Source organism: Petaurus breviceps, unplaced genomic scaffold, assembly GCF_028583685.1.
Source record: "Petaurus breviceps papuanus isolate PSGF00001 unplaced genomic scaffold, PetGlider_PUasm1.0 91041, whole genome shotgun sequence".
NCBI lineage: Eukaryota > Metazoa > Chordata > Mammalia > Diprotodontia > Petauridae > Petaurus > Petaurus breviceps.
The window spans coordinates 9,641,433-9,666,527 of NW_027187400.1; the positions used below are offsets into that span (position 1 = coordinate 9,641,433).

The window sequence follows — 25,095 nt, forward strand, 5'->3', positions numbered from 1 at the left end:
TCTAGAGGGAGCGGGATGAGATGGGAGCAGACCTGGGAGAATGGGGATGGGGCCTGGAGGGGGAGGGATCAGAGGGCCAGGCGGCTGCAGGAGGAATGGGGGAAGGACTTGGAATGGGGAATCTCGGGGACGGGGCGAAAAGGGACGGGGTGGGGGTGGGATCTGCAGGAGGAACGGGGGACCTGGGGCAGGAGTGGGAGGGACTTGGAGGGGGCGGGAGGTCTAGCGAGTGGGGGCGGGGCAAGGTGGGGACCAAGGGCAATGGGGACTTGAGGGGGCGGACCTAGCTGGGCTGGGGGTGGAGGAGGGTGCTCTAGGGGCTGGCCGTAGGAGGAGAGAGGCGGGGGTGGGGCGGGCCTTCGGACTCGGACTGTGCCCAGGCAGGGCAGCGAGAGGCCGCCGGCGCAGCGCGCTCGCACCGCTCCGTCCAACCCAGCCGGCGCAGCTGCGCGTCCCCCCGCGTCCCGCGCTCCGCACCCCGGGCCGGACCCCAGCCCCAGCCCCAGCCATGCCCGAGCAGCTCAGCGTCGCCGAGTTCCTGGCGGTCACCGCGGACGACCTTAGCTCCCAAGGTGGCCCCGCCGCGCTTGCCTTCGCCGCCAAGATGCCCCGATGCCGGGGGGCGGCGCTGGCCCGGGAGGAGGTGAGGGGGAGACTCTGGGACTGGGAGGGGGCGTGTCCCACGCCAAGGGTCCCTCCCTCTCTGGGGGGCCGGGGTGGAGGAGCAGAGCCTGACCCGGCCACCTCCTGGGCCTGCCAGGCCGGTCCGTGGCCGGCATGTGCCCCAACCCCTGCGCATCCGAGAGCAGGTAAGGTCATCCAGACTGGGAAAGCGCAGGGTGCCCCTGGCTGGCTCGGGCTGGGGCACAGTTCCTAGGATCGCAGATTCAGGGATGGAAGGGACTTTAGTGAGCCTCTAAGCCATTTCACAGACCAGAAAACAAGCCCAGTGACTGACCCAAGGTCATCCAGGTACTTAGTGGCACAGCCAGGATATCCAAACTTACCTTTTCTGGCTACAAACTCAGTCCTCTTTTCCCTAAACCCAACTGAGGCTTGCCCACTGAAGGCGGAGGAGACTTCCTCTTCCTTGAAGCCTGTCCGTATTAACTCCAGCCAATGGTCATCTTCCTGAATTTCCCTCACACTGACTTATCTTTCCCTGTAGTGGACAGAGCACTGAACCTGAGTTTGAATACTGCCTCTGACACTTAGTACCATAGGATCCTGGACAAATCCCTTCCTTTCTGCCAGGCTGTTTCCTCATTGGTGGAATGGGGATGATAATAGCATGCACCTTCCAGAGGGTCATATGAGATAATTCAGAATGCTAGCTATTGTTCTTTTTATTCATGTTTCCTCTTGTTTCACCAACTGTCAGTGACACGAGGTCAGGACCCTTTCTTTTCTCTGCCTTAGTTTTGTTTCCTTGTTCTTTTTATTGACAGTGTTGTCTTTATTTACACATACTGCTTTCCGGTTCTGTTTACTTCATTCTGCATCATTTCATAAAAGTATAAGAGTAGGCACCAGCGAATGAATGCTTCATTGTGCACTTGGCAGTCTCTAGGGCAGTGCCAAGGGGATCTGTGCTCAGCCCTTGCCCACTTAACACGTATGTTCAGGACTTGGAGAATAGCATGCATGCACTCCAGATCTGCAGGGGACACAGAGTTGGGAGCACTTAGCTAACTACCTGAATGACAGAATCAGGATGCAAAAAGAAAGACCCATTTATATTCATATATAAGGCCTACCCTAGGTGTGGGACCTTTCCCCACTGTGTGGGTGACCTTCTAGGTCCTTGGGTGCAGCCTTTTGATTGAGCCCAAGTTTTATAGAACAAATCTTTTATTAAGGGGATTTGTTCTGTGAAGTTTGGATTCAGTCAAAGGGCTGCATTTGAGGACCTAGAGGGCCACATGTGGCTTCAAGGCAGCAGATTAGGCCAGAACATTGGGCTGAATCTAACAAGATGAAATTAATTAGGGATATAGAGAATCATATGCTTATCACTGGAAGGTACTTTATAGGTCATCTCATCCAACCCCATCATTTTAGAACTGAGGAAAATGGAGATCCAGGGAAATTAAATGATGTGCTAACGATCACACAGGCAACCTCAGGACCTCAGGATATCTAAATCCATCACGTTTTTCTTCATGTCACAAGGCAACCTCAATACATTCACTACCTTTGTCTGGTGGTCACTAACTATTTTTCTGTTCTACCTCACACAATGACCTTCCTCAGGAGGTAGTGAGCTGCCGATTGCCGAGGTCTTTAGACAGCCACCTGGTGGACTGATTGCCAGGGGAGTTCTACAACATATCTCTGTTCAGGTTTGTGTTGGACCAGATGTCTAGATTAGAATCTATCCCCCCCACCCCCAAATGAAGGGGTCTAAAATTCTTGCTCTCCATGCCTAAGAGAAGAGTCCAAGGACCCCAGGGATTCCACTGGGTGCTCCCTCTGCCAGATCATTTGTTAAAATATTGAATAAGCTTCATTCCAACCCCCATCCCTGAGAGGCTACACTATGAATACTTCTCTGTAGACAGAAGTGTCCATTTATACTCACACATAAGGCCTACCCTATGCGTGTGGGCCTTTCCCTCTGTGTGCTGGGGGAGGGGAGAGGAGGGGAAGGAGGCAGCCTTTAGCATGGGCTACTGAGAAGGGCAGCAGCAGCAGCAACAACAAGTCAGGACCTTGTTATCTATGCCCTGGTTCAGACCAGGCCAAGCTGGTCCCCTCTTTGGCTTGGGAACTTGGCAGCCTTTCAATAAGTATTATCTCTGCCTTCTCTCTTTGGACAAAACCTGAGGACCTGGTCCCATGTAACTGTCTGCCTGATGAGAGGCCACGAGAAGGGGCAGGGATGTACTTTTTGCTCCAAGTGATGCTTTCAGACCACTCCTCTACTGCCATCCTTCCATGATCTTGGTGACTTCAAAGGTCATTCCCTCTATTGCTGCCCCTCTCTCCTTATCCCTACTGATAGCACTTACCCAAACTTATCACTATCAAAACATTTACTCAGCTCATTCCATGATATTAGCACCTGCCTCATGGATCTTCCTCCCTAGCTGATGCTTCCCACCCCCACCACCATTATCCTCCCTCTCCCCCAACCCCCATCCTTGGAACTTCAGTATTTATGTTAATAATCTCTAACAATCTGACCTACCTCAGCTATGCTCAAAGGGTAATAGATTTATATAATGTATAATAATATATATAATAGAATGATCCACTCAATCTACAAACATTTATTAAGCACCTACTGTATTTCAGATATCATGTTCAGCATTGGGAGGAAATGTCAGCAGCCATCTAGGCCAATTCCTTCATTTTTACAGTTGAGAAAACAGACCTTGGAGTGTCTCATTGACTTACCCAAGGTCATGCAGATTTCCAAGTAGCCAAGTAAGAATTTGAACCTAGATTCAGAAACACAAATATGGCCACATTTTAGCGCTTTCCATCTCATGATTGCCTTATTTCCATGACCCAGAACTTTTAAATACCACTCCCCACCGGCCACCTCCAATCTTTCCATCCTTTCGTTCATATTCAATCCAATTCAACCATCATTTATTAAATCCCTACTGTGTGCTGGTTCTGAGAATTACAAAGACCAACCCTCCCCTCAAAGGAGGTTACATTTCTATTGTAAGAGGGAGAGGGATATCTTGTAAATCTCTAAATGTCAGTTATTATTATCCCAATTTTCCTGGTCCAGCCTCCAAATGTTGGTTTCATTTTTCTCCTTGAGCATATAGTAGTCCCACCTCTGTGTATCCCTAGCTACTAAGCTGTGCATTGCCCCTGACCTTGGAATCTTCGTCTCTGGGTAACCCCTCCACCTTGACCCCTGATGTCTCTGCTCTCGTTCCCAGGCAGTTTGTGAAATCGTGAAATCAAGCTGGTTTCACCCACCACAAATTCATGGTACCTCACTGTCAGCAGGGCCTTGGCTTCTGCTCAAAAATTCTTCTTCCTTTCTCTTTCTTGGTTCCTTATCTCTCTCTTTTCTCTAAAGATTTGTTCCAAATCTTTTCTTCTCTCGTCTAGTCATCTACCCCACCTCCGTCCCCAGCCCACCTACTGAAAATATTGAGGCCATCTGATGTAGGCTTCCTCAGCCTCTTACCTCCCTCCCTTTCTCTTCTCCCCATCTCATTCCTTCAGCCTTCAGTGCCAGGAAAGCAAACAGCCCCATTCCTCTACTTGGGCCCTTATTCTTAGGACCTCTTCTGATCCTTCCAGACCCTTGTTCCATCATTCCCTCACCTCAGGCCCAGGTGAACCTCCAGGTTCACCCTCCACCCTCATTCTCTTTTTTTTTTTTAATATATATGTGTGGGGGTGGGGTGGGGTTTTTTTGCTTTTTGGAGGAGGGAAGGCAGGGAATTTAGGGTTAGGTGACTTGCCCAAGGTCACACGGATAATAAGTGTGTCAAGTATCTGAGGTTGGATTTGAACTCAGGTCCTCCAGGGCCTGTGCTCACCTTTGCATTTTCAATACAGGGATGGTTCATATAATAGGAGTAGTTATAATTAATATTGATCAACAAACACATACAAGCACCATTTTTAATAGATGATACCTCAGCAAATGCTCCCAATTTCCAAGGTGCTTAGAAGCTTCCATTGTGCCTCTCACAATAGAGAGGCCTAGCAGGAGAAAATCAAAACCACGTAAAAACATGATGAGGCCCATAATACCCTCGTCTCCTGCCTTCTTCTGGACCTGTATTGAGGATGGTTTTGAAGATTAGTTTGCATCCCAATGTTTACATCCTTTCATGTCTCTGAGCCTCAGTTTCCTCATCTGGAAAGTGGAACTATTAATTGTTCTGAAAGCCGCCATTTTACTCACCTGCTCATTGGTCTGTAGAATATTGAATTTAGAACAATCATAGCAGGAAAATGGCTCATTCCATTTATCCACTGAGAAGGGTGAGGCCATGATTTCAGTAATAGTAATGCTTTAAGAGTTTTGTTATGAGAGATGGCTCTCCAGAAGGGAGGAGAAGAAGGGAAGCTGGATGAAATTTGGAGGATGTAAAAACAAACTTATTGATGGAATGTATTTTTAAAAATTTAATGCTTTAAAGAAAAGACCTTTTATGAAGACCTTTAATGGTTTACACAAATTCATTCCTTACAACAACCCTCTGGGCTAGGTATTTGGAATTGTATTAACCCCATTTTTTGGATGGGAATGCTGAGGTTTGGGGAAGTAAAGGAAAAGGCCAGCTGTTATTTGGCAGGAGCCAGTAGACAGGATCTTTAGATTTAGAACTTAAGTGTAATCTTGTTCAACCTCCTCAGCTGAAGAGGAAATTGAGGCCCAGAGAGAAATTATCTGGCCACGGTCACATATCATAGGGGAGTTTCTCCCTTAGGCCGTCTGCAGCCCCATCTTCTCCTCCATGCTTGGCAAACATACGGGTGCTGCTTCCCCAAAGAGATGTTTGTAAAGCTCTCAGCATAGTGCCTGGAACACAGTAGGCTCTTAATCAATGCTTATTCCTCCCCTCCCCTTTCTCATCATGTTCTCTGTGACTTTGGGAAATCATTTCAACTCCCTGGGCTTCCCCATCTGCCAAAAGGGGTTTCTTTCAGCTCAAGACCCAGAATCTCCTGCCCTCACCCAGTCCTGCTGAGGGCACATCCACCTTCAAAGCCCAGCAGGTCTGTGCCTGCTCCTGGAAGGTACCAGGGAGCACCCATTGTCCCTCTCTCCTCTGACCCCTGACATGGGAATAATGCTGAGTCCAGGGTCAAGCTCCACCTCTGCTACCTTCTAGCTGTGTGACTTTGGGCCAGTGAACTAACCTCTCTGTGCCTCGATTTCCTCATCTGGAATGAGAACAGTAAGTGAAGTTTACAAAGTGCTATCCATCTGTTATTTCATTTTATCCTTATAATCACCCCATGAGGAAGGTGGTAATAATAACAACTCTGTTTACACAGAGCTTCAAAATCTGCAAAGTTCTTTGCAATTGTTCTTTCATCTGATCTTCACAGCAGCCCTTGGAGGGAGGGGCTATTATTGTACCCATCTTACAGATGAGGAAACTGATCCTCTGAGAGGCTAAGTGACTTGCCCAGGGTCACACTGTTGTTTTTGTTCATCTTTCATTTTCAAAGAGAACCAATGATATCACAAGGTGCTGTCTTGACTTGGGTGTACAAAGTCATCAGCCTCACTCTCTCTTCCAGGGTTATTGAAGTCCAGTGTCAGGACAAAAGTCAAGACCACTGGTGGCGGCCCAGGATGCAGTGGATGACCTTGGTGTCTTTGATGTCAGATAAACAAATAATCAATCAATCAACATTTATTAAATGCCAGGCACTGTGTTAAGTGTTAAGGATACAGAAAGCGACAAAAGACAGCCCCTGCCCTCAAGGACCTTACAATCTAATGGGGGAACCAACAGACAAACCAATATATAGAGACAAGTTGTATGTAGGATAAATGGGAAATAATTAACTATTATTGAGAAGGGTTAGGTGTCTGAGGCAGGATTTGAACTGAGGTCTTCCTAAGTCCAGCATTCTAATTTTTTCCCCATCAAGCCATATGGTGGCCAAAATTCTATACTTGAAGTCAGGAAGGCAGGTGCTATTATTATAGCCAAATTTACAGATGAGAAAACTAGAGAGGCCAAGTCACTTCACCAAGGCCACCCAGCCAGTAAGTGTCCAGTGCTCTTGTCCATCTCTGGACATCTGTCTGGCCCATTGTGAGTCAGGAGAGCCAAATAGAACCTGGGTTCTCAAGCTGTGACTTCTGGTCTATGTTGGTCTTTTTGGATGAGCCCCTAAGGCTAGTCCAAGGAGTGGGGAGGCTGTGATGGGTCTTCAGCCTCATCTTTCCCCTTGGTCCTAGGTAGGCTTTAGCCAGAGAGTCCTGGCCTTCCAGAGACAACATCACATAGGGGAAATGGCTTGAACCCCAGCCCTGCTGCTTACTTCTCCTGCCAAGCTCCCCAGAGACAATTTATGGAAGGCATTCTCTAGTCCCAAAAGGCCATTGCAGATGTGAATTGTCCTCTTCCTCCTTGGCTACCTGGTCATGGGTAAATTCCTTCACCTCTCAGTTTTCTCATCTGTAAAATGAAGCTGTCTCTGTGGTAATGAGCTCACAATTCTGTTGTCAAGATCAAATGAGGAAACAGAATAATTTAGTCTGTAGTAGTGATTGTACCTCAGAGGGGTCACTGGAGCACAGAAACTCCCTTCCCAGGTGCAGATTGGCAGCTCCTCTGAGGGAGGACTTGAACCTTTAAGGAAACAAATGCTGGCCTTCTGTTCATCATTCCACAAGTCTTTATTCTTTTAAAAATTCGATATGTTTATTTTTCAATTTTTATTGAGAGCTTTTGTTTTTACATCAGCTTATTTACGTAGTCAACAAGCATTTCTTAAGTGCTAGACACTGTATTAAACACAGAAGGGACAAAGAAAAGCATAAAGACATCTTTAGGGAGTTTACATTCTAATGGGAGAATCGACTTACAAAAGATTGTACATATGTAGGGCATACATGGTGTAAATGGTGGGTAATTTCAATGATTAGGTTCTAGCAGTGGGAAGAACAGAGCAATTTCTCCTCTATCTCCTATCCAGAGAGTCAGTCCCTCTAACATACTTTCTCTTATTTTATTTTTCTAAACGATATGAGAAAAAAAATGAGTGTATCAAGAGACCATATCCAACACTCTACCCCTTTCCTCACCTTTGGCAACCCTTGGAACCAGAAATGTCAACTGAGCATGTCCCAAAAGATGGTGAGGGAGGAGGAAATGACCCTGGTTTTTAAAATTTTAAGGTGATGTCACTATCACAGTCATTTCTGGACATTCCCACTTCCCTCTCCATCCACAAGGAATTGAATCCTCCCTTGTAACAAAGAAAGACAGATAAAACAGAATAACTAATATAGTAACGCCATCCATCAGTTTATGTAACGTACTGCCCTGATAGTCCCCCACCTGTCTGCTGAGACATTATCTGTTCTCCAAGCCTATTAGTGGTTCTCTCAGTTACTTGGAGTTTGAATTCCACCTAGCAAGTTCACCATTTGCTTTGTTGTAATCACTGGGTATATTGTTCTCCTGGGTCTGCTTATCAATTCTGTATAAGTTCATATAGATCTTCCCAGGATTCTCTGCAGTCTTCATAATTGTCTTTTCCTACAGTCCCAGCACCACAATAATCCATTTCCTTAGTTGATAGGGATTCATTTTGTTTGCACTCTCCTGATGTAGATTTTCCCCCCAATCCAATCAGTATCTACCTATCCATCCATCTATCTATCTATCTATCTATCTATCTATCTATCTATCTATCTATCTATCTATCTATCTGTCTGTCTGTCTGTCTGTCTGTCTGTCTGTCTGTCTGTCTGTCCGTCTGTCTGTCTGTCTGATTGTCTATTTTTAGTAAATAGTATTTTTTCCAATTATATGTAAAGATAGTTTTCAATATTCATTTTTATAAGATTTTGAGTTTCAAAATTTTTCTCTCTTTTTTTCTCCCTCCCATAGCCCTTAAGACAACAAGCAATCTGATATGGGTTATATATGTGCAATCATGTAAACGTATTGCCACATTAGTCATGTCGTGGAAGAAGGAACAGAACAAAAGGGAAAAGCCACAAAAAAAGAGAGAAAATAGTATGTTTGATCTGCACTCAGACTCCATAGTTCTTTCTCTGGATGTGGATAGCATTTTCCATCATGAGTCTTTTGAAATTTTCTTCAATCATTGTATTGCTGAAAAGAGCTCAGTCTATCAAAGTCAGTCATCAACAATGTTGCTGTTATTGTGTACAGTGTTCTCTTGGTTCTGTTCAATTCACTCAGCATCAGTTCATATAAGTCTTTCCAGGTTTCTCTGGAGTCCGCCTGTTCATCATTTCTTATAGCGCAATAATATTCCATTACATTCATATATCACAACTTGTTCAGCCATTCCCCAGTTGATGAGCATTCCCTCAATTTCTAATTCTTTGCTACCACATTATGGGTCCTTTTCCCTTCTGGAGTTGATTTTTACAAAATTGTTGCTTCTTTCAATGGTGAATCTAATCTCAAGGCCTTGGACAACCCTCATAGGTGAAGGGGTGTGTTGGCAGAATGTTCCTCTGACTACCTAGGCCAGTGCCCAGCTTAGCCTCTCTATATGGGAAACACATTTTGTGTTGCTGACTGAAAGAGGAGTGTCTCTGGTTGCCAATCTGATCATTAATAAGAATTGATTACAAATCCACTATGTGCCAGGTTTGACTATATACTAGGAATATAAGGACCCTTGACCTCTGAATTCTAAAAAGGGAGACTACATGTACATATACAGTTATAGACAAAAGAAATGTTGTTTTTTTCTGGGTTGGGGGAGTAGAAAGGAGGCATTATTGGCTGTTGGAGTACGCCAGACCTCATGCAAAAAGTGGTGCTTCAGCAGTGTCTTGAAGGAAATCAGGATTACAAAAGGTGGCAGTGAGAAAGCAGAGCATTCCAGGCATAGGGGACGGCCATGGCAAAGGTGTGGAAGAGAGAAATGAAGTATAGTATGTGAAGAATGGCAAGAAAGCCAGTCTGGCGTAAATGGTAAAAGACCTGGACTGGGAACCAATCAGAAATTCCAGGCTCTGGTCCCAGCTGTGCTACAAGATCTACTTGACTTGGACCAAATTCTTCATACATTGACTTTCCTATATATAAAATGAGAATAATAATAACTAATAGTTAATAAGAATGATATTCAATTTAATATTAATAGTTAAGATTCTAAGGTTTGCAAAACACTGTTAATATTATCTCATTTGATCCTTACAGCAACCCTAGGAACGAGTTACTGTTGCTCTCCCCATTTTACAGATGAGAATACTGAGGCAAACAGGGTTAAGTGACTTAACCAGGGTCACACAGCTACTAAATATGCAGATGAATCTGAACTCTGGTCTGCCTGGCCTTCATTGCTAAGATGAGAGTAACAAGTCAACAATCGTAAGAGACATGCCCAGGGCCACATAATTAGTAAGGTCTGGGACTGAATTTGAGCCCCATTCTCTTTGTTAAGTCCAGGACTTTCTTCACCACATCAAGCTGTCTCTCATACAGTCCACATACATGCAAACATATGTAGAAATACATCACAATTATTAATTCACATTATCAATTATTTTACATGACCTTAAATTGGACTAGGGAAAAAAGGAAAGACAGTCATTCAATTTGCTGGCTAGAGAAAGAGGAGCATGCTCCCTCCCATGATATCTGTAGCAGTCATTTCATAGAAATAGCATAGTGTATAGTCTGTCAATTTTGTTGCTTAAAGCGGGTTAAGAAAAAACTGGGTTTTCCCAGCAGGACCGCCTGGGGTAGGGGAGAGGAAAACACTTTGCATATGTTACCTTATTGGGCTCTCACTGTGAGATAAATAGTATTTTCTCCACTTTACAGATGAGGGAGCTCAGAGAGGTTGTGACTTGCCTGAAGACCTGAGGTCACACAGCTAAAAATTGTCCAAAGTGGGATTTGAATTCAGGTCCTCCCTACTCCAGATCCAACACTCAGGCTTTACTCTAGGTTGTTGGCATTAGTAATGGCTGTGCTGCCTTACTCCTGAGGTGATTGTGAGGATCAGATGAGGGGCTATAGAAGCATTGCTTTTATTAGTCATTATGATAATGGGTCTGTGGCACATTGGTACATGGGCCACTTCCAACCTTCAGCATCTCAGTGAACTTGACTTGGAGGTGAGGCTGTGGCCTGGCCCCCAGTATTCATGGTAGGAGGGTCACAGGTACAGGTTATTCTGAAATGGGTTGCTGTGTCCAGAGCTACAGATTGGTCAAGGCAAGGCAACAAGCATTTATTAAGCACTTACTATATACCGGGCACTGAGCTAAGGGCTGGGGTTCAAAAGAAAGGCAAAAAAACCCATCTCTCCTCTCAAGGAGTTCACTTGTAATGGGGAGAGACCACATTTACCTTATGTGTCATAGAATTTAGGACTAGAAGGAGCTCGAACACAGTCCATAATGATCTAAGGGACCTTAGAACACAAGGGACAACGTAGAGTCCTAGGTTTGGAACTGGGGGCGTGAGAGATCAGCTCAAATGATTTCCTCGTTTTGTGGAAGCCAAGGCCCAGGGAAGTGAAATGGCTTGCTAAGGCTGCACAGGTGTTGAATGTGGAAGAGCCAGGATTTGAACCAAGGTCCCTGGATCATAGTTCTAGAGCTGGAAGGACCTCAGAAGTCATTGAACCCAGCCCCTTTATTTTATAGCTGAGACAAATGAGACAAGGGGAAGTAAGTGATTTACCCAAAGTTACCTAGATATTAAGAAATGAACCCAGGACCTCTTAACTCAAGATACCCCACCAGGGCAGGAAGGGGCTTGGAACATGGCATGTCCCAGCTGGGAGGGGCCTTAGAACATGGAACATCAGAGCTGGGAGGGTCCTTAAACCACAGAATGCCAGAACTGGGAGGGCCCTTAGAATAGAGAATGTCAAAGCTGGAAGAAGCCTTAGAACATGAAATGTCAGAGCTGGGAGAGCCCTTAGAGCACAGCTCACATGCATTAGAAGAGGGTATTAGGGCTGGAAAGAGGAAGTTCTAGTTGACAGAAAGCTATCTTCAGTATCCAAGCCCCTTAGTTTCAATCCTGGCTCAGCTACTGTGTGGACTTGCTCAAATTACTTCCCCTTTCTGGGCCTCAGTTATTATTTTAAAAAAAGAAGAAGAAAAAAAATAAGGTTTGTTTTTACATCACAGTCATTTATGAATATCCTTGATCCTCCCTTCCCTCTTCCCCTGTAACAGCCCTAAGTACATTCATAGTCTGGACTCTCAAAGGAAAGAAAAGAGGTGAATCTCCTCATCGCTTCTCCGGGCTTACCACGGGTCATTCTGATGACTCACCAACCGGCCCCATCTCCGTCAGGAAGGGATACCTGCTCAATGGCTAGGGAAGGAAAGGGGGGGGGGGGGAGGCGCGCGTGCTTGTTTCCTGACGTTACTGCAGTCCTTGTGTATTTCAGACTCTTGGTCCTGCTTATTTCATTTTTTCCTCAGTTGCTTGGGTCTTCCCCCATGTTTCTCTGAATTCTTCCATTTCTCCTTTGTTAAGGCACAACTTTCCGTTCCATTCATTAGCCATTCTGTAAATACTCATGAAGCACCTACTCTGTTCCAGGCACTCATTTCACAAGACTGTTTTGCTCCTTCCCTAATGGGTGGGCACCCCTTTTCTTTCCAGTTTTTGCTACTGCTTCTATGAATATGGTGGTGGAGGAGGAAGCTTTCTCTTTGGTCACTGGTGGAACAGGTAGGATTTTAGGAGCATACTGGCTCACCGTAGTTTGCTCATTGGTAAAGTGAGGGCAAGTGTCAGAAGAATAAGATTTCTAGGGTCCACCCTTCCAGTTCTAGACTTCATGGTTCAATGATTGAGGAAAGAGAAAGTTCATCACTATTACTAATAATACTTTCCCCCATTTCTAAAGAATGTTAGATTTTACCAGGTACTTTCCTTATCGTGAGCCCTGTGAAAGAAGTACAAATATCATCTCCATTGTACAGATGGGGAAACAGCCACTCAGAGGAGAATTTGGGCTTGCTCAAGCTCACAGAACTCTCACTTACCAAAGCTTCGACACAGAACTGGGTTTTTTGAAGTTCTACATCCTCACTGTTGATGAACTTGAGGGGAGACAGCGTCTCGACTTAGTTCAACCCAACAACCATTTATCGAGGGTCTCTCTGAGCCTGGAATATTAATACAACACATTTAGTAAATGCATGTTGACTGACTAAAAGTGCCAGCCACCATACTCGGTGCTCATAAACTCATAAGACTAAACAGTTCCTGGCCTCAAGGAGCTCCTCTTCTGGAGGTTGTATGGTGGAGGCAGTTAGAAAGGTGAAATCATATTGCACAGACAGGTACATAAAAAATAGGTCCAGAATAAATAAAGGGTGTCCCAAAAGTCTTAGTGCACTCTTTTAAACTGGAGAAGTGGTTAAAGACTGCATGAAGACTTTGGGAACCCCCAACAGAAAGTGAAAAACAATTAAATAACAATAGAGAAAGTAGATTGTTCAGCCAGGACTGGTATAACAAGCCCTTTTGTTCAGCTGTATCCTACTCTTTATGACCCCATTTAGGGCTTCTTGGCAGAGATACTTGGAGTGGTCTACCATTTCCTTCTCCAGCTCATTTTACAGATGAGGAAAGGCAAACAGGGTTAAGTGACTTGCCCAGGGTCACACAGCTAGTCATTGTCTGAGGTCAAATTTGAACTCAGGAAGATGCCTTCCCAATTCCAGGCCCAGCACTCTGTGCACTATGGCGCCCCCTAGCTGCCCCCAGTACATAGTGGTAAATGGAGAGTGACTGTTTGCCAGGTAATGGACTCATAAACTGTAATGGCTTGAAAGGGGCTTTCTTCCAGTCTTCTATTTTTACAGAAGAGATTGAGACCCAGGAGTAATTTGCTCTAGTCCACATTACCAGTTAGCAGCAGAGCCAGGCCTAAAGATAGTAATAATAGCTAGCAGGTATATAGCTGCATGTCTGTCATTTCTTGTGGTCCTACAGCAGGAGGTGGGTGCTATTATTATCCCCATTTTACAGAAGAGGAAACTGAGACTCACAAAGGTGAAGCGTCTCACCCAGGGTGATGCAGCTAGTGAGGACTGGAGGAAGATCTGAACTCTAGCATTCCTGACTTACATCCAACACTGTCCACCACCCTACCCTGTCAGAGTCTCTCCTGCCCCTGGGTGCCATGTTCTTGTTCTGAGGGTGGGGACAACATCTGGCCTAGGGGATCTTTGCCTCTGTCTGTCTGTCTCTTCTTTCTCCTCCTCCTGTCCTGGCTGAGTGCCTGAATAGGAAAAACACTCTTCTCTCTCTCTCTCTCTCTCTCTCTCTCTCTCTCTCTCTCTCTCTCTCCGTCTCCTTCCCTCTTTCTCCTTCCCTCTCTCTCCCTCTGTCCCTCTCTCCTTCCCTCTCTCTCCCTCCCTCCATCCCTCTCTCTCTGTCTCTCTCTCCTTCCCTCCCTCTCTCCCTCTCCCTCTCCCTTTCTCTCTTTTCTCACTCTCCTTCTCTCCTTCCCTCTCTCTCTCCCTCTCTCTCACACACCTCTCTCTCCCTCCTTCTCTCTCCCTCTGTCTCCCCTCTCTCCTCTCTCTGACTCTCTCGCTCTTCTTCTCTCTGTCTCTCTCTGTCTTCTCTCTCTCTGTTTCTCTCTCTCTCTCCCTCTCCTTCTTCTGTCTCTCTGTCTCTGTCTCTCTCTGTCTTTCTCTCACACACACACACACACACACACACACACACACACACAGAGCACTCCTCAGGACTTCTCACAGCCTACTCTCAGGAAGCCTTTCACCGTCTGCCTCTATCTGACATGTCCTGTCTTATCCCATAACAGTGAGTCCCCCTCATGTTTCCTCTGTTTTAGTCCACCTAAGATACTGGTCATTGTCCCCCATTCTCCTGCCTTTGCTCATGCATGGCATAGATTCCTGCCCACCTCCCCAGCCTGAGACACCTGAAGTTCTTCTCTTCCTTAAAGGGCCAACCCCTGAGCCACTGCCTCCAGGAAGCCTGTCCTGATTGCCTCCAGGAGACAGCACCTTCTCCCTTCTCTGATACCCCCTAAGTCCTTTTCCTGGATTTCCCTGTCCTCTGTCACATTCTACCTTGTAATGGAGTTATTTGTGTATATATCTCGACCTCATTAGGTTATAAGTTTTATTACAAGCAGGGTCTATGTGTTATATGCACATGTTTTGTGTGTGCATGTACACACATACACATACTACTAGGCACTGGGGACACAAGGACGTGGACATGAGCATACTTACATGTATTGTGTGTGCATGTGCATACATACATACACGTGGCTAGACATGCCATGCCAGGCACATGTATGTGCACTGTGTGTTTGTGTGTGCTTGAGTGTATTGCCATATTAGGTATAGGGGGTTGTGGTTGTGGCTGCTCAGTTCCATGAGTCATTGGGTATTGTCCATGGGGTTTTCTTCTCAAAGATGCCCTTTCCTTCTCAGGTGTGTCCCCATTTTACAGATGAGAAACTGAGGCAAACAGGGGTTAAGTGATTTGCCCAGAGTCACCCAGCTAGTGAGTACTGAGGCTAGATTTGAACTCTGACTTTTGTGACTCAGGGCCTAGCCATGTAGCTTCCCCAGATACTGGGGGGTGTAAGCATTTCCATACATATACACACACATATCGGTGTCTGTGTTTACACAAATATATGATGTGTCTATATGTAAGTACATGTATTTGCGTGCTGTGCTGAACCTTGGGGACAGGGACGCACCCATTGTGTGTATCGGGCATATGCACATTTATGTACATACAAGGCCACACATATACACACGTATACATGGCTGTGTGTATATGGGCACACACAACCCCATGGTGGGGCATACACATGCCAACATGTGTATGCACACGTGTGTCCTCGTACCCCCAGGGCCGTGCACAAAGTGAGCACTTAGTAAACCTTCAGTCAACGCTGAGAACCCCCAAGTGAATGGGCTGGCGGGTGTGCCCAGCGCTCTGGTCCTGCCGGCTGGCCGCTGGAGCCATGTAGCACACGGCTCACACGTTCTTTCAGCCGCCATCTGTTCATTAATTCAGCGAACACGAAGCATGGGCCCTGCGTGGAGGGAGGCCTGTGCAGGGGGTGGTACAAAGTCGGCCAAGACACAATTCCTGTTTTTCTGGAGATTGCAATCTTATAGGAAGATAAAGCAAAACTGTAGTGTACATTATTAATCAAGGATAAATGCATCATTATACTACAAATGTTCTGTAAGCCTGGGCAAGCATCTATCCTCTCCTGGCTCTGGGCAACACCAGCACTGGGAGCTGCAGAGAGGATGCCAGCTTGCTTCGGTAAAGGGCGTTTCCTCACCTGGGAGTTCCCTATACCAATACAGTCTCTGGTCCAGCCCTGGCCCCCATCCTGGCCCTCAGGCCCTGCTTTGTGAGGTCTGAGGGGGGCAGTAGGTGGGGGTGGGAGTGGGCCTTGGAAGTGAGCCACCTCCGCCAGCCTGTGCTTGAGACTGAGCTGCCCTCAGGGAGAGGGAGAGAGAGACTGGGGCCCCCCTGCTCCCCTGCTCTATGCTCTCTCTCCTCCTCCTCCTCCAAAGCTGAGCCAGCGCCCAGAACCAGGGCTGGGGGAGGAGGCACCACAGGCCGGCCCACAGACCAAGCTCTGGCCTTCATCAGCACATGGCTGGAGGGGCTTAGCCCGGGCGGGGCCTTCCCTAGGGTCCAGAGGAATGCTAGACTAACCCAAGTGAGCCCTCCTTCTCGTCTCTGGTTTCTCAGAGCTTTGTCTTTGGATGTTTCCAGAGCACGTATCTCTTACCCTGCCTCAGTGTGGCATTCGATTTGTCATTAGAGAATTTGAGCGCAAGGACCAATTCTGCTTTACCTCCAGTTGTATGAGCCAAACTGAACCTCTTTCAGCCCTCAGTTTTATCATCCGTAAAATGGGGACAGTAGCAGTCACCTTGCTTACCCCACGGGGTTTGTTGTCAGCAAACTGCTTCCAAGACCTTAGAAGTGTGCTCTGTTCCTCTTGTAGATACAGATGTATCCCCTGTCCCCGAGGGCAGGGCACGTGTGGCCCTAAGCCCAGGGTCTTTCACATACAGTAGGGACTTCATAGATGTTAATTGAATTTGAATTTATCATAACATCATGGGATTTAGAGTTGGAAGGGCTCGTCTTGTTCAAATTCCCCATTTTTCAGGTACAGAAGCTGAGGCACAGTGGGGTATTTTGAATCTGCGTCACTGATGAAGAGGTTTTTTTTTTCTTTTTTCATTAAGATGAAAAGGCCTTCTTTATTATATAGGATGGCTGTCAGGGAGTCAGGAAGACCTGAGTTCAAATCTGGCCTCAGACACTTATTATCTGTGTGACTCCAGACAAGTCACTTAACCCTGTTTGCCTCAGTTTCCTCATCTGTAAAATGGGGATAATAGTGGCACCTCCCTCCCAGGGTTGTTGTAAGGACCAAATGAGATAAAATGTAAGCCCTTAGTACAGTGCCTGGCATATAGGAAGGGCCATATAAATGCTAGCCATTATTCTTAGTAAAGGCGAGGAAAAGGAATTCAAGGGGAAATTTAGGTGATGGAAAACCAAAAGGGATCACTAAAAATTGATTTAAAAAAATACTAAATGACTATAGAATGTGGACTGGAAGGTACCTTGAAAAACTTCTTGTCATAGGATCCTGGCTCTAGAACCAGAAGAGGCTTTGGAGGTGGTCTAGTCTGACACATACATACCTCCACTTTACAGATAAGCAAACTGAGGTCTGGGCAAGTTAAATGACCTGTTGGAGGTCCACTCTGACCCCAGGGCCAGCATTCTTTCCTCTGTGCATCACTGTGTCCTGTGTGTCTCCACATAACTCCCTTCATTTTACAAATAAGGAAACCAAGGCCCAAGGTCACCCAGTAAAAGGCTGCGATTTGTATCTTAACAAAAAAAAATTATCTGCCCTGGGAAAGTCCCTGCCTGGAGAGGCTTTGGTCCCCTACTGTCCTTCTGCCAGTAGCGATAATGTCACTGTGGTATCTCTTGAAAATTTCCCTTGAAATTCCTGAGCCTCTTTCTTTCTTCTGCTGTGACATTTTCTAGGGGGTAGCCTGGGTTCCCTGGGGAAGGCCAGAGCGGGGAAGCTGGCCACGTGTCTCCCATCTCTGGATTCTTGCTTGAAATGTGAGAGGGATTGGGGGTCAGGGGCCTGGCTCCAGAATTCAGGCCATCCTGCTCTGATTGCCCCAGTTCCTGGCAGGACAGAGAGCTGGGAGCCACAGGAAACTACAGCTGGGATGCTGGGTGGGGTCCTGGCTCCAAGAGAATGCAGCTTTCTGAGCTCCAGCCGGGTGGGCGGGCTTTGGATGGGGGAGTGGGGGCCCTGCGGGAAGGCTCTGAGTTTCCCTCAAAACCAACCAGCTTTGGGGGCCCTGCCTTCTCTGCCTCACTCAAGAGGTGGAAGGGGAAACATATCCAAATGAAAACTATTTGGCTATCCTAAAAACTTCTACTGTTTTTGTCTTTGTGCAGAAGTTAGATTTTTGTGAGGACAGTTAGAGACTTGATATGACTAGGTAGATACCTGGAACCAGAGGATGCCTTAGACTATAGCGTGTCAACACTGGGATGGCCCTTAGAACAGAGAATGTTGGAGCTGGGAGAGACCTTAGAACACAGGATGTCAGGGCTGGGAGGGCCCTTAGAACACAGGATGTCAGGGTTGGAGGCCCTTAGAACACAGGATGTCAGAGCTGGGAAGGGTCTTAAAACACAAGTCAGAGCTAGAGAGCCCTGGGTGAGGAAGTGGGTTTTCTGACCCTTAGAAACGATATAAAAATGCTACTTCAGAGCCCCTGAGTAAACATTAAAAAGAAACAAAACCCTACCACTTACTATTTAATTTAGAATCTAATAAGTTGCTTCAGTAGAGAGGAGTCCCTTCAGACTCCCATCCTAAGTTGGGCAGCCCCCAGGCCACCTCCTCTTCCACTGGCTGCCCCTGGGAAGCTCCCCATCCCTTTCACTCTAATCTCTTCCCCGCTCTTAGCTCCTGGCTCCTTGGTAATGCCACAGCTCTCCTTTGCCTTCTGTCTCCTGTAGCTTCTCAGGGCAGACTGTTTGGTTGGGTGACAGAAACCCCCGAGTTCAGCCCCTCCCTTCATTTTCCTCCCTTGACTCCCCTAGGAGTCTGGGCAAGAGGGGTCCTCTTCCCTGGTGTGTGGAAGGGGCGTTTTGGAGCCTGGGAAGGGAAGGTTGGGCTGAGAAGGATTTCTTTGGAGCCATTATCCTTCACACTCTTTTCTCCTGAGGGGCCTGGCTTGGCTTGGCTTGGCGAAGGCTGCCAAGTCATTAGGGTGGAAGGTTGTGCATTCCCCACTCCCCACCTTCTCCTGCCTTGGCCACCCACAAAGGAGCCTGCAGAGCTCCCCTCTTACCCTTGGCCAGGGAGGGTGGGTGGGCCGAGGAGAAAAAAAATACCAGAAATGAATAGAACTTCTCCAGATCACGTTGCACTCTCAGAGGAAGGATTGGGTTTGAATCTGGGGTTTCATTGGCAGAGAGAACTCCCAGATGAAAAACCTCTCTACCAATTCAGGTCGGCACACCATCGCCATCATCATTGTTATAACAATAATAATAATGGTAATGATAGTAGTTAGCATTTATAGAATGCTTACTGTGTTCCAGACACTTAACAAATATACCATTTTTATCCTCAGAAGAACCCTGGGAGAATAAGTGATATTATTATCCCCATTTGACAGTTGAGGAAACTGAGGCAAATGGTTTAAGTGACTTCATACAGCTAATAAGCTAATAAGATCTGAGGCCAAAGCTGAACTATTCCTGTCCCAGGGCTCTATCCCCTTCACCCCCAGGGGCCCATTATATTAGCAAGTTGGAGGCTAAGTCACATGGCCACAGTCCCACAGCCAGGCTATGTCAGAGGCTGGAAGGGCTACTCCCTGACCCAATACTCTAGGCTTCTCATTCCTAGAGAGAAGAGAAAAGATACCTCCCTCCCTTCTTTGGAGAGGTGGGGGGCTACAGGTTTGGAGCACAGCATCTGTTGTCAAAATTAGTTGATGTTTCAGTTTTCCTAAGTTGCTTTTTTCTCTTTAAAAAAAATTGTTACAAGGAATGTCTCACTAGGCAGAGGAGGAGAGAGGGATATGTTTATAAATGAATTCGATGTGAAAACAAAATATATTGAAATAGACCTTTTTTTAAAAAAGAGATGATTTAATTGTCTGGAAGCGCCTGGTAGGGAAAGGTCCAGGAGCCAAAAAGCTAACTTGTCCTGCCCCTGACTAGACACTCTTGTCTTCTAGGATCCATTTTCTTCTCTGTAAAGGAGTATGCTGCTAAGGGTCCTTCCCACTAACATTTCTCCAGGTCAAACCTAGATGGCATGTGAGGGTTTGTAAAGTGCTTTCTCCACAACAGCCCCGTAGGGTAACTCATGAAAATATTGACCTTCACTTGGCAGATAAGGAAACCTAGGCCCGAAGTGAAGGGTCCAAGGTCACAGAGTAAGGGGTCACAACAGGAATTTGAACCTGGGACTCCTGACTTAGTACAGTAGAAGAGAGGATTCTTGTGTAGGTACAGTCTGTTTTAGAGCACCTTCTATGATACTGACTCTACATCTGTGCAGGGCTCTTTCCCTGTAGTATTCTGAGGTTTTTCAACATTCTAAGGTTTAATATTTCTTCTAGCTTTAATATATTATGTCCCTTCTGATTCCGAAATTCTGTGTTCTAAGGGCCCTCCCAGCTCTGACATTCTGTCTTCTAAGAGCCCTCCCATCTCTGACATTCTGGGTTCTAAGGGCCCTCCCAGCTCTGACATTCTGTGTTCTAAGGGCCCTCCCACCTCTGACATTCTCTGTTCTAAGGCCCCTCTCAGTCCTGACATTCAGTGATTCAATGATGATGATGATGATGATGTTCTAAGAACTCTTTGGCAATGACATTCGATTCAGTTCAGTTCACCAAACACTTAATTTAGCACTAGAGACATTAGTCACCTCTCTCTTCAAAGTTTGAGTAACACAAATAAAATCTTCTCCCAAAGATGGCCCCTCCCTACCCCCTTTTGAAGCAGGACGCCAGGGTCACTGTGCAAGGATTCCCATAGAAGGCAACATGGGGGAAGGGAAGCAGTGTTCTGAGTGTTCATAAGATCAGCTGTCCCATCCCCAAGGCAGCCATGCAGAAATGGTCCCTGTAGGGGGCAGCTAGGTGGTGCAGTGAATAGACCACCAGGCCTGGAGTCAGGAGGACCTGAGTTCAAATGCGGCCTCAGACACTTAACATAAAAACTAGCTGTGTGACTTTGGGCAAGTCACTTAACCCCAACTGCCCTCCAAAAAAAGAAAAGAAATGGTCCCTGTAGCTGCAGCTGACATTTACTGAGTACCCTGGGAACCCTGCCCTTTTCCCACCAGGCCTGCCTGGCCTTGGGCCTCAGCAGTTGGATGCATGGTCTGAGCTGTACTCATAAACTTCCCATTGCTTTCTGGGCTTGGAATCTAAAAGACCTGATTTCAAATGGTTTTTCTGAGCCTCAGTTTCCTCATCTGCAGAATGGAGAATGCCTGTGGCACCTCCCTCATGAGCCTTTCGTGAGGCTCCCATAAGTGCTTTGTAGTCTAATGTACTAAGTAAAATGACAGTTGTTACTATTAACCAAGACTATCCTGCTAGCCTGTGGTGTTGCCTGAAATTCTACCATTACACATTCATTCCTTGGATGTGCAGAATGAGACAGTGGAAAGAAATCTAGCTTTAGAATCAGAAAACCTAGGTTTGAGTTCCAGGGGTGCCACTACTAGCCCCAGGAAAGCTAGTATACCCCGCTGAACCTCAGTTTTTCTAACTGCAAATGGGAATAATAGTACTCACTCTACCTACCTTATAGGGTTGTTGTGAGGACAAGTACATTATGAACCATAAAGCTTGCTATCAAATGTAAGCTATCTACTCTTATGATTGAGTTAAGGCCTTGGCTCTTCAGGCCTCCTCTTTAAAAAAAATGCAAGGATCATGGATCTGGAGCTAGAAGGATCTTCAAGGTCATCTAATGCAAACCCATTTTACAGATGGAGAAACCAAGGCCCAGCAAGATTAAGTGATTCTCACAAGGTTACACAGGTAGTAAATGGCACAGTCAGGATTTGAACCTAGGGCCTCTGACTCCAAATTCACTGTACTATGCCATTTAAGTAGTTTGTCAGTAGCTTTTCCATTGGGGATATCTAAGGGCAGGGCACTGAGGGCATGAGTATTTTGATAACAGAAGCTGCCCTCATTTCCAGCATTCAGGGCCTTCTCAAGTCTTGGCATTCATTCATTCATTCATAATCATAAAGTCATAAGATGAAAGAGAATGTATAATCTCTTTCAACTTCCCTTATTTTACAGATGGGGAAACCAAGGCCCATAGTCATTTGCCTCTTTTTTTTTTTTTGTATCCCCAGTGCTTAGCACAGAGCCCTTGCTCTTAATAATAATGTTCATTGGGTTGTATGGTGGTTTAAGTGGTTTGTCTAAGGTCCCGTGGGTGTTCAGCCCAGAGTCTCTAGAGACTCTAGCCCAGGTTCCCCAACTTCCAATTCTGTGTTCTTTCTACTAGACCAAGTCATTCTCCCCAGCTCTGATTGTCGCTTCTCTGATGGCTGGCCATGACTGTAGAGTCTCCTGCAGGGCTCAGAGGTGAGGAAGGGGTAGGGGGAGCCCCAGGAGAGGCAGTGCCCGGGGCAGGAATGCAGCCAAAACCTAATGGAGGGAGGTTGCCCAAAAGGCACTGTTTAGATAAATCCCCGCCCCTCTGAGACCAGCCACTGAGGGGGGGCATGTGGTCATTGTTCCCATGGGGAGTAAGGACAGAGGGGGAATGGGGACGTACCGACTCACACGTTCTTCTTCCATGGGCCTATTTCTAGATTCTGGACAGAGAAGTCTCCTTGGGGCATGTACTTGTCATTGAGGGCCAGCCCTCCCTTTCCTGGCAACCTTCCAAGGAGTCACCAGAGCTCTGCATGGGAAGTCAAAGACTGGCAGGGCTCTGTGGCTACTTCATTCTGGGCCTTGGGATAATCCCCTTCCCTGTCCAACCTTAGTTTCTATCTGGGTGTGTTTTGGGGTACTTTCCCAGGTTTTAAGTTTTTCTAACTCTCTCTCTTTATTTTTGTTTTTTGGCTTTTTAGAGGGGGGAGGGCAGGGCAGTTGGGGTTAAGTGACTTGCCTAAGGTCACAGCTAGTTTTAGTGTGTGTATGTGTTAAGTATCTGAGGCCAAATTTGAACTCAGGTCCTACTGATTCCACGGCCAGTGGTCTATTCACTGCACCTCCTAGCCACCCCACATTCTGTGTTCTAAGACCCCTTCCAGCTCTGACATCCTATGTTCTAAGGTCCCTCCCAGCCCTGACATTCTGTGTTCTAAGGGCCCTTCCAGCCCTGACATTCTCTGTTCTAAAGGCCCTCCAAGCTCTTACATCCTGTGTTCTAAAGCCCTCCTATCTCTAATATCCTGGGTTCTAAAGCCCCTCCCAACTCTGATATTCTGAGTTCTAAGGGCCTTCTCAGTCCTGATATTCTGTGTTCTAAGACCCCTCCTAGTTCTTACAGTTTCTGTTCTAAGGATCTTCCCAACTCTGCTCTCTCTTTTCTAAAAATGTTCCCAGCTTTTACATTGGAGTGGGAAGTGTGGTATTAATCAATCAATAAACAGACATTTATTAAGCAACTACAATCTAGCAGGCGCTGCTACATACAAATGCAAAAAAGATATAAATACAAAAAGCAATAGTCTTGTCCTCAAGGAGCTAGCTGTAGGATAACACAGACAGGAGGAAATACAAACTATGCAAAACATACATCCAAAGTGTTTGGGCGAGGGCAGGCATTAGTAGACCTGGGGATCTATAAACACTTCATGTGCGAGGTGGTGCTTGAGCTGAGTCTGGAAGGAAACCAGAGATATGGAAAAGCACTGCTTCTGGAGTCAGAGGACCCGGGTTCAAATCCTGCCTCAGATATGTACTAGCTCTATGTTATTTAATCTTCCTGGGCCTCAGTTTCCTCTTCTATCCAATGAGGGGGTTGGACTTAGGTTTCTTCCAGCTCTAGATCTTTAATCCTGTGAACCTTCATTCTCTTTTTTTAAATATATTTTTATTTATTTTGTTATTTCCCAATTACGTCTAAAGAAATTTTTAACATCTATTTTTTAATATTTTGACTTCTACATTCCCGGACGCCTTGAGAAAACAAGCAATAGATATCAATTATACATGCAAAGTCATGCAGAACATTTCCACATTAACTATGTTGGAAAAAGAAAACAAAAAAAACAAGAAAATTAAAAAATTATTCTTCAATCTGCACTCAAAGTGGGAGGTGGAGAGCATCTTTCATCACAGGTCCTTTGGAATTGTCTTGGATCATTGTCGTGAACAGAGCAGCCAAGTCTTTCTCAGTTGGTTATCCTTAAAATATTGCTGTTACTTTGTACAATTGAACCTTTATTTTCTGAGAGGCTCTGACATTTTGTGATATATCTGAGACTGGGGTTTCTTTTTTTTTCTTTTCTTTTTGTTTTTTTTTTTCCTTTTGGAGGGCAATTGGGGTTAAGTAACTTGCCCAAGGTTACATGGCTAGTTTTTTTATATGGGTGTTAAGGGTCTGAGGCTGGAACCAAACTCGTGTCCTCCTGACTCTGGGGCCGGCGCTTTACTCACTGCGCCACCTAGCCACCTGAGACTGGGGTTTCTTCTGAAGCACAACCAGGAAAGAGCTTTAATCATGTCTCCAAACCCCATGGTAGGACTGATGCTATCTGGGTAGAGTTCCCATCTATAACAGGTAGCTTCTCATTCATCTGCCTTACAGAGATCCCTTTTCTGATCTTCCTCAAAGTCACCGTCTCCTTGTCTGATGTCCATTCTAAGTATGTTGGGCCTTGCGTCTATCAATCTCTATACTCCTGATTCCCACCTTAGGCAGGCACAGATGGCTAGAAAGGAGGGATCTCCCCACTGTGATCAAACCATGGACATGAATATCTAGATGCACCTGCTCTCCTATACTTGACCCTGACCCTGACTTTTAGGGATGCCTATGGTTTTTGTCATTTTGCTCCATGTGGACAAATATCCAAATTTTACATGGAATCATAAGATTGTATACCTAGAACTTCCTGAGACCAGCTAGACTATCCCCTTCATTTCAGTGATGAGGAAATTGAGGGGAAAGTCAAGTAACCTGCCCAGAGTCAAGAAAGCCGTAATCACACCCATCCCAGATCAGGAAGAGGAAAGATCTGTCCTCTGTGGCCTCAGGTGAAGTGGGAGCCCAGGTGCTCTGATAAATGTTTATTAACTGGGTTTCTGGAATAAAGAATATGCCATAACACACTTTTAAATTTAATCTGCATTATTAACATTTTCTCCATTACTTACTA

At 46.0% G+C, this 25,095-nt stretch overlaps 1 protein-coding gene across 1 annotated transcript in view; it reads left to right on the forward strand.

Moving 5' to 3' along the window:
- The first annotated feature begins 350 nt into the window (after positions 1-350).
- ASAP3 (ArfGAP with SH3 domain, ankyrin repeat and PH domain 3) overlaps positions 351-25,095 on the forward strand; it is a 66,782-nt gene continuing 42,037 nt past the window's right edge. The window contains exon 1 of the mRNA XM_069078819.1: positions 351-643. Coding sequence (XP_068934920.1) covers positions 509-643 — 135 coding nt within the window. The 5' untranslated portion in view covers positions 351-508. The remainder of the gene's footprint in view (positions 644-25,095) is intronic.